General features: G+C 35.4%; 1 protein-coding gene across 1 annotated transcript; it reads left to right on the top strand.

Moving 5' to 3' along the window:
• Window positions 1-647: 647 nt before the first annotated feature.
• LOC121514710 (zinc finger and SCAN domain-containing protein 2-like) lies at window positions 648-8198 on the top strand. Its single transcript, XM_041794943.1, has 2 exons — window positions 648-962; window positions 6602-8198. The coding sequence occupies exons 1-2, from the start codon at window positions 743-745 to the stop codon at window positions 7354-7356; spliced, it is 975 nt and encodes a 324-aa protein (XP_041650877.1). The 5' UTR covers window positions 648-742; the 3' UTR covers window positions 7357-8198.
• The last annotated feature ends 2231 nt before the right edge of the window (window positions 8199-10429 follow it).

Below are 10429 nucleotides of genomic sequence, written 5' to 3'. Positions count from 1 at the left end.
ATATATATATAGGATATATAGTAGGCTATAGTATGGATCTTTGAGAGCGCTCTCAGGCTTTAATCTAAATAGGTGATATCTACGGTGGCTCTGAAGGTTCAAAAGGGCATAAAAAACAAAATAAATGCAACAACTTGACTGATCAACAATTCAAAGGATGAAATGATAAGAAGCACGATTAAAAAGAGTACTGGCTACCAGTTAAAAAAACTGCGACAAAAAAACTTTTTGTTTACAACTCCAGAGGGGAAAATGTCAGACACCTTAAGAAAGAACTAGATTGTTTCTGAAAGGCTGAGAAAACGTGAAAAATGATTTAAAAAAAAAAAAGTCAGGATTCAGAGATAAACCAGAAAAAGTCAGTCTGACTTTTCTTTGCTCCTGATTTTATAAAAAGATAAATAAAAAATAAAGTTGTATCTTAAAGAGAAAGAAAATAACACTTGATACCTTCCATGCTATCTCGTAGATTAAAGATTTTATTTATTTTTATTATCTTATTAAGTGTCTGAGCTTGGCGTCCACAGGAGAGACAGAGAAAAGGACTGGAGAGCTCTGGACCGCTGAAAGGTTTTAATGTTTGTTAATGGTTAAAGCGGAACTACAGTCTCCACTGACGACCCCTGATAGTGTGACACACAGCGGAAGTGAGGAAGAGGGGCTTCATTTGAACGCTGCTACATGCTAGAAGAGGTCTGGTTCCTGAGCTCAGGTTTGATCCCGGTTCTGGACTAAATCAGAGATGAGTTCGGCAGAGAGTCTCAGAGAGTTCGTGATCCAGAGGCTGACCGCAGCAGCGGAGGACATTTTTGTAGTTTTTAGGAGAACCATGGTGGAGTACGAGGAGGAGATAGACCGTCAGAGAAGACTGCTGGAGATGACCATGAAACCTCAGAGACCGGACCAGACCAGGGACCAGAACAGGGACCAGACCAGAGACCAGACCAGAGACCAGACCAGAGGTGAGACCAGACTGAATACATCCAGGTTACTAATATAGGAGTTTATATTAGACTGAATACATCCAGGTTACTAATATAGGAGTTTATATTAGAGACTGAATACATCCAGGTTACTAATATAGGAGTTTATATTAGACTGAATACATACAGGTTACTAATATAGGAGTTTATATTAGAGACTGAATACATACAGGTTACTAATATAGGAGTTTATATTAGAGACTGAATACATCCAGGTTACTAATATAGGAGTTTATATTAGAGACTGAATACATCCAGGTTACTAATATAGGAGTTTATATTAGAGACTGAATACATACAGGTTACTAATATAGGAGTTTATATTAGAGACTGAATACATCCAGGTTACTAATATAGGAGTTTATATTAGAGACTGAATACATACAGGTTACTAATATAGGAGTTTATATTAGAGACTGAATACATCCAGGTTACTAATATAGGAGTTTATATTAGACTGAATACATACAGGTTACTAATATAGGAGTTTATATTAGACTGAATACATACAGGTTACTAATATAGGAGTTTATATTAGACTGAATACATACAGGTTACTAATATAGGAGTTTATATTAGACTGAATACATACAGGTTACTAATATAGGAGTTTATATTAGAGACTGAATACATACAGGTTACTAATATAGGAGTTTATATTAGAGACTGAATACATCCAGGTTACTAATATAGGAGTTTATATTAGACTGAATACATACAGGTTACTAATATAGGAGTTTATATTAGACTGAATACATACAGGTTACTAATATAGGAGTTTATATTAGAGACTGAATACATCCAGGTTACTAATATAGGAGTTTATATTAGAGACTGAATACATACAGGTTACTAATATAGGAGTTTATATTAGACTGAATACATACAGGTTACTAATATAGGAGTTTATATTAGACTGAATACATCCAGGTTACTAATATAGGAGTTTATATTAGAGACTGAATACATACAGGTTACTAATATAGGAGTTTATATTAGAGACTGAATACATCCAGGTTACTAATATAGGAGTTTATATTAGACTGAATACATCCAGGTTACTAATATAGGAGTTTATATTAGAGACTGAATACATACAGGTTACTAATATAGGAGTTTATATTAGAGACTGAATACATCCAGGTTACTAATATAGGAGTTTATATTAGACTGAATACATCCAGGTTACTAATATAGGAGTTTATATTAGACTGAATACATCCAGGTTACTAATATAGGAGTTTATATTAGACTGAATACATCCAGGTTACTAATATAGGAGTTTATATTAGACTGAATACATCCAGGTTACTAATATAGGAGTTTATATTAGACTGAATACATCCAGGTTACTAATATAGGAGTTTATATTAGACTGAATACATACAGGTTACTAATATAGGAGTTTATATTAGACTGAATACATACAGGTTACTAATATAGGAGTTTATATTAGACTGAATACATACAGGTTACTAATATAGGAGTTTATATTAGAGACTGAATACATCCAGGTTACTAATATAGGAGTTTATATTAGACTGAATACATCCAGGTTACTAATATAGGAGTTTATATTAGACTGAATACATCCAGGTTACTAATATAGGAGTTTATATTAGACTGAATACATCCAGGTTACTAATATAGGAGTTTATATTAGACTGAATACATCCAGGTTACTAATATAGGAGTTTATATTAGAGACTGAATACATACAGGTTACTAATATAGGAGTTTATATTAGACTGAATACATACAGGTTACTAATATAGGAGTTTATATTAGACTGAATACATACAGGTTACTAATATAGGAGTTTATATTAGAGACTGAATACATCCAGGTTACTAATATAGGAGTTTATATTAGAGACTGAATACATCCAGGTTACTAATATAGGAGTTTATATTAGACTGAATACATCCAGGTTACTAATATAGGAGTTTATATTAGAGACTGAATACATCCAGGTTACTAATATAGGAGTTTATATTAGACTGAATACATACAGGTTACTAATATAGGAGTTTATATTAGACTGAATACATACAGGTTACTAATATAGGAGTTTATATTAGACTGAATACATACAGGTTACTAATATAGGAGTTTATATTAGACTGAATACATCCAGGTTACTAATATAGGAGTTTATATTAGAGACTGAATACATCCAGGTTACTAATATAGGAGTTTATATTAGACTGAATACATACAGGTTACTAATATAGGAGTTTATATTAGACTGAATACATACAGGTTACTAATATAGGAGTTTATATTAGACTGAATACATCCAGGTTACTAATATAGGAGTTTATATTAGACTGAATACATACAGGTTACTAATATAGGAGTTTATATTAGACTGAATACATACAGGTTACTAATATAGGAGTTTATATTAGACTGAATACATACAGGTTACTAATATAGGAGTTTATATTAGACTGAATACATCCAGGTTACTAATATAGGAGTTTATATTAGACTGAATACATCCAGGTTACTAATATAGGAGTTTATATTAGACTGAATACATACAGGTTACTAATATAGGAGTTTATATTAGAGACTGAATACATACAGGTTACTAATATAGGAGTTTATATTAGACTGAATACATACAGGTTACTAATATAGGAGTTTATATTAGACTGAATACATACAGGTTACTAATATAAGAGTTTATATTAGACTGAATACATACAGGTTACTAATATAAGAGTTTATATTAGACTGAATACATACAGGTTACTAATATAGGAGTTTATATTAGACTGAATACATACAGGTTACTAATATAGGAGTTTATATTAGAGACTGAATACATACAGGTTACTAATATAGGAGTTTATATTAGACTGAATACATACAGGTTACTAATATAGGAGTTTATATTAGACTGAATACATACAGGTTACTAATATAAGAGTTTATATTAGACTGAATACATACAGGTTACTAATATAAGAGTTTATATTAGACTGAATACATACAGGTTACTAATATAGGAGTTTATATTAGACTGAATACATACAGGTTACTAATATAGGAGTTTATATTAGACTGAATACATACAGGTTACTAATATAGGAGTTTATATTAGACTGAATACATCCAGGTTACTAATATAGGAGTTTATATTAGACTGAATACATACAGGTTACTAATATAAGAGTTTATATTAGACTGAATACATACAGGTTACTAATATAGGAGTTTATATTAGACTGAATACATCCAGGTTACTAATATAGGAGTTTATATTAGACTGAATACATCCAGGTTACTAATATAGGAGTTTATATTAGAGACTGAATACATACAGGTTACTAATATAGGAGTTTATATTAGAGACTGAATACATACAGGTTACTAATATAGGAGTTTATATTAGACTGAATACATCCAGGTTACTAATATAGGAGTTTATATTAGACTGAATACATCCAGGTTACTAATATAGGAGTTTATATTAGACTGAATACATACAGGTTACTAATATAGGAGTTTATATTAGACTGAATACATACAGGTTACTAATATAGGAGTTTATATTAGAGACTGAATACATACAGGTTACTAATATAGGAGTTTATATTAGACTGAATACATACAGGTTACTAATATAGGAGTTTATATTAGACTGAATACATACAGGTTACTAATATAGGAGTTTATATTAGAGACTGAATACATACAGGTTACTAATATAGGAGTTTATATTAGACTGAATACATACAGGTTACTAATATAGGAGTTTATATTAGACTGAATACATACAGGTTACTAATATAAGAGTTTATATTAGACTGAATACATACAGGTTACTAATATAGGAGTTTATATTAGACTGAATACATACAGGTTACTAATATAAGAGTTTATATTAGACTGAATACATACAGGTTACTAATATAGGAGTTTATATTAGACTGAATACATCCAGGTTACTAATATAGGAGTTTATATTAGACTGAATACATCCAGGTTACTAATATAGGAGTTTATATTAGACTGAATACATCCAGGTTACTAATATAGGAGTTTATATTAGAGACTGAATACATACAGGTTACTAATATAGGAGTTTATATTAGAGACTGAATACATACAGGTTACTAATATAGGAGTTTATATTAGACTGAATACATCCAGGTTACTAATATAGGAGTTTATATTAGACTGAATACATACAGGTTACTAATATAGGAGTTTATATTAGAGACTGAATACATACAGGTTACTAATATAGGAGTTTATATTAGACTGAATACATACAGGTTACTAATATAGGAGTTTATATTCAGGCCAGGGGGGTCAAACTCAGTCACAGCAGGGGCCAGATTCTGGATTCAGGTCTAACCTGAGGATCTAACAGGGTCCCTTTTTTAACCATAAACTGTCAACTTCATTTCACCAGAAATAAAATAAAAAAACAGCACTGATAATAAATCATTTGGAAATTCAAAACAGTTAAAATGAAACGTTTAAAGACTCAAATCTGAGATAAAAATTCCAACAGATCAGAATACGATATTGAAAATAGAAAAATGTTTTTAAAGAGCAAATATATGAGGAGAACGTTGAAATATTACGTTTCAAAGGTCAAAATATGAGATCAAATTTAAAATAATGAGTTTAAAAGACCAAATATGACTTAAAATTTTAAATTGTGAGTTCTATAGGTCAAAATATGGGATTAAAAAAACCAAAAATTAGGAGTTGGAAATGTCAAAATATGAGCTAGAAATTTAAAATGATGAATGTTAAAAATGTGACTTATAAAGTCTAAATCTGAGTTGAAAAGGTTAAAGTATGAAATGAAAAGTCAAAATCATAAATTTGAGTCGTAGTCTTTAGATGCAAAATTGAAAATATGAAATAAAACAAATTAGTTAATTCTTGACTTGACTCTAGATTTTTATGGTTTAACTAACTTAGACTGAGTAAATCTGCAGGCCTCAGACTGGTGGACAGTTAGAGTACAGATATGATCATGTGGACCAGATATAATCATTCCACGGGCCAGATTTGGCCCCCGGGCCTTGAGTTTGACACCCCTGTGTTAAAGACTTAAAAAGCCAAACTGGTACTGAATAAAGATCTGACTGGGAGCAGAAAGACCAGTTCTACTGAGGTGAGATCTCTGAAAACCACCATAGCTCCTCTGAGGGAGGCTGGATCACCTTTAGTGCCCCAGCAGACACCTCAGCTGTAGACCTGCAGACCGGTCTGTCTGTGTTTGTCCAGTCCTAATGAGGTCATCCCAGACCAGATCTTCCAATGAGGCGGGTTAGACAAGCTGTTTCTAGAAGATAATAAAGAGTTTCCCTCACTCCTCACAAGCTCCGCCCACTCTTCTAAAAGTTACCAACTATGGTCTACTATCTAGTAAAATGGAGGGAAAATGCCCCAACATCCCCAGCTTCACCAGCATTTTGTCTCTGCCTTCAAAGATGTCATCAAATCTAAAAAACCATCCCATCCTTGTTTCTTCCATGCAGGCCAGTCCAGATCCCCCAGTTTTAGTCAAAGACCAGTATCAGGTCCCTGTCCTTCACATTTAGATCAGATCATGACTGTTGTTGTTCTTCCTGATGTTCCTCCAGATGTTCCTCTTCAACTCGTGTGTAAGGAGGAAGAACAGCAGCTCTGTGACCAGGACAGGAGCTCCAGCCTGGACCAGGAGGGTCCAGAACCTCCAGCCATCAAAGAGGAAGAAGAGGTGGAGGAGCTGGTGGTGAAGCAGGAGACGGACACGTTCATGTTGATTCCTCCGTACGAGGAGAGTGAAGAGGACCCACAGAAAGACCCACAGCTCCTTCAGCACATCCCTGAGAATCCAGGTCCTGAAGGAGGTCGGTCCACAGACCCGGATCCATACGCTCAGACCTTCAGCTACAGGTCAGCTCCGAGTAAACCCACGGCCATGACTGGAGAGAAACCGTTCTCCTGTCAGACCTGTGGGAAGGACTACAGCTCCAGCCAGTCCCTCAAAGCCCACATGAGGACCCACACAGGCGAGAAGCCGTTTACCTGCAGCACGTGTGGGAAGAGCTTCAGGTTTAACCAGGCCCTGAAGGCCCACATGAGGACCCACACCGGAGAGAAGCCGTACTCCTGCTGCTTCTGTGGGAAAGGTTTCTGCCACAGCGTCAACCTCAACACTCACATCAGGATTCACACAGGTGAGAAGCCGTTCACCTGTGAAACCTGCGACAGGTCCTTCAGGTTAAAGGCGGATTTAAAGGTCCACATGAGGACTCACACGGGGGAGAAACCGTACTCCTGCAGCACCTGTGGGAAGAGCTTCTCTAGGATAACACACCTGAACAGGCACTTTCAGACTCATGTGGGGAAATAACCGCTGGTCTCTGACCCCTGGATGGTCTTTGGGGGTAATCAGACTCTTCCTGTCCGTCTGTGACCGTGGAGGATTCACCACAGCCACAAAAAAACAAATCCCTAAAAATAAATGTTCTAGCTTTAATATTTCTCTGTAATCTTTGATCATTAGAATCTGACTGAAGCTTTTAAATCTGCCGTTGTGGTTCTGGTTTCTGTTCTGAACCTCTTGTGGCCCTCCTGCAGTACCTCCAGACCCCACTAGGTGGCTGTGAGATAAACTTGAACACTTTAATGATTTTTGTACTAAACCTTCATGAGCAGTGAACTAAAACTATCAGTTTAACCTGGAACATCAGCTTCTCCTCTAAATCAGCAGCTGTTAGAATAAAATCTGATCCTGTTTAGAGGGAAACGCCTCACTCTGTCATCTAGGAATGAATGAATGGATTATTGAGCTTCTCCTCACTCTGTCATCTAGGAATGAATGAATGGATTATTGAGCTTCTCCTCACTCTGTCATCTAGGAGTGAATGAATGGATTACTGAGCTGCTCTGTAAATATAAACAATGTGAAGATGCTTTTAACCACCAGTTTCTCTATTTATTCACAATGTGTCCTGATGTTTTACTGCTTTGAAAGTTCTCTTTAGTTTTGTTTAGAGGGTTTTAAATCTCCTCATCAGCTGTAAATGTGATTATAATAAAAACAGTGATTAACAGAAGCTTCCAGAAGATCTACATTCCTCTGTAGATGTTGTCTTATGGCTGTAATAAAGGCACAGCAGAGCACAAATACATCTGATGAAGAAAAACCCTGATAATGAAATCAAGATTGACTTTAGTGTACCACGCTGTTTAACTTTCACACATTAAAAAACAATAAAACACCAGTTTCAGAAAAGCTGGGACGCTGTGCAAATGAAATAAAAACAGAAGTCAATGATTGTTAAATCTCAAACTCATATTTTATTGACAGTAGAGCAGAAACAACAAATCAGATGTTAAACTGAGACATTTTACTGTTTAATGGAAAATATGAGCTCATTTTGATTTTGATGGCAGCAACACATCTCAGAAAAGCTGGAATCAAAAAATTTCATCTGAAAATCAGAACCCCAAATCTATAAAATACAAACCACATCTTTGTCTGATTAAAGTCATTTTAAAGCAATAAAAGTGTTCATAAAAATAAACTGATTTATGTTTTAAAGCCTTCAGATTAGAGATGGTGTTAAAGCAGTGACACTAGCAGACGTTAGACCTTCACATCATGATCTGAACTGATTTCCTAAACTGAGAGGAGAAGAACGGAGTATTACTGTGGTCAGTTATCAATAAAACATCTAAAAAGTCAGTCAGTCTAAAACAGCGGGTTGATCTGATCTCACTGATAATCATGGCTGACAAATGTTAGTGTCAATGATTCAGTTGTTGCGTCCGCACAGCCTTTTTTTTTTTTGCTGTTGTATTTGTAAAATGTTGTTTTCTCCAGCAGAGATGCTTGGGAGTGAGCCATCTGTCATTTATACTATCTCTGTGGAGAGTTGCACATGCTCAGCAGAGAGCGACAGGAAAAAGGCGCCTGATGCCACATTCTGAAACTTTAAGTCTGTAAATATTTCACTCTCCACGGTTCAGAGAGAAAGATTGCTTTTTAATGATGTGAAGCTGAGATGAACATCAGCAATGCTTTTTAGTTTCTATGCTAGCGAGCGTTGGCCATCCTCTGGTGATGTTATCCTGGTTTTTAACATGAATGCTCCACTACAGCGCTGCAGACAGAACCACACCTTTACCTTTTTACTCCTCTCTCAGCAGTAGAAGGTTCTGGTTCTCTGATGTTAACGTCACAGAGGCAGTGATGCTCCTCACCTCTGTCTCTACTTAACACTGGAACAGTGGAGCGAACTCTAACCAACATAACATAATTAGACTTTACATTAGTAAAAGAAAATCATCCAGCCTAACTTCAACACTGATTATGTTAAAAGATTAAAACATGGTTGTAATAATGGAGCCAATAAAAACAGATAATCAGATAAATAAACATGGAGGAGAACAGAACCAGCGACTAGGAGCCGCAGCGTCAACATTAAACTTTGGTAGAAAACATTAAAATCAGCTCTAAACACTAAAGAAGAGTTAAAGCATGAAACTATTTTATCAGCTTTTCTCCTAAATCTCTCTATAAACACGGATATGATTGTGTTTCTGATTGTAAGACAACAACAGAACAGAAAAGGCTGACTGTAGGAACCCAACCCTCTGAGAGCAGACCACCAGGAAAAGGTGTGAGGTGATAAAGGTGGCAAAAGTTGTCAAAACGCAGCACAAATGGGTGAAAAGGGGCAAAGGGGCAAAAAAACGGGAAACAAGTGGTATTTAATGGCAAAAGGTAGCTTTAATGGGCAAAAAGAGGAAAAAATGGTGAAAATGGCAAAAAAGTTTCCATTTTTTAAGGTTTTCTGGGTGAATATTTGAAATTAAGACATAAAAGAGCCACAGGTTGAGTATCACTGGCCTACAATAAAACAGAGCCAGACACAGCAAACAGAAATTCAAACGGTGGTGTCCTGCTCACTGGTAGAAGAGTCTGGGAGAAGACAGGAAACAGTGACACCTGCTGGTACAAAAGCATTACTGCATTAGCAAAATAAAAGATTTTGAACTAAAAAACTCTACAGATCGACATTATTTCTGCTACAGAAGCTGTTAGCTACTAAACTACCATACCATCTGTCATGTATTTCCACAGGGGGGCGCTGTAGCAGACACATCAACATTTAGAGCACTGATAATCAACTGGCGACCCGGGGGCCATATCAGGCCCACAAAAGCCTCCTGTCTGGCCCCCGAAAGATCTTTAAATTCAGAAAAGGAGGATAAGATGATGTTGTGGTTTTAAGAGTATCCTTTGGCTTTAAATGTCTGCAGCTGTTAAATCCATCCCCAAAACAATGAATATTAAAATAGTTTTAGAATGTCTTCACATTTGATCTGTTTTTACAGAAATTTACTGTCCTAATCATCAGATATTTAAAAAGGGTTAAGGTTGGCTGAAGTGCTGCAAAAATGACCAGATAAAGTGG

The sequence above is a fragment of the Cheilinus undulatus genome, linkage group 9 (assembly GCF_018320785.1).
Source record: "Cheilinus undulatus linkage group 9, ASM1832078v1, whole genome shotgun sequence".
Taxonomy (NCBI): domain Eukaryota; kingdom Metazoa; phylum Chordata; class Actinopteri; order Labriformes; family Labridae; genus Cheilinus; species Cheilinus undulatus.
Note: the sequence above shows the minus strand (reverse complement) of the source record. Positions and strands in the feature narration are given on the sequence as shown.

Excerpts from the sequence above, each read along its gene's own strand:
- LOC121514710 (XM_041794943.1), top strand. The coding sequence starts at position 743 with ATGAGTTCGGCAGAGAGTCTCAGAGAGTTCGTGATCCAGAGGCTGACC. Across the intron at positions 963-6,601 it reads GACCAGAGACCAGACCAGAG|ATGTTCCTCTTCAACTCGTG; the intron begins GTGAGACCAGAC and ends ATGTTCCTCCAG.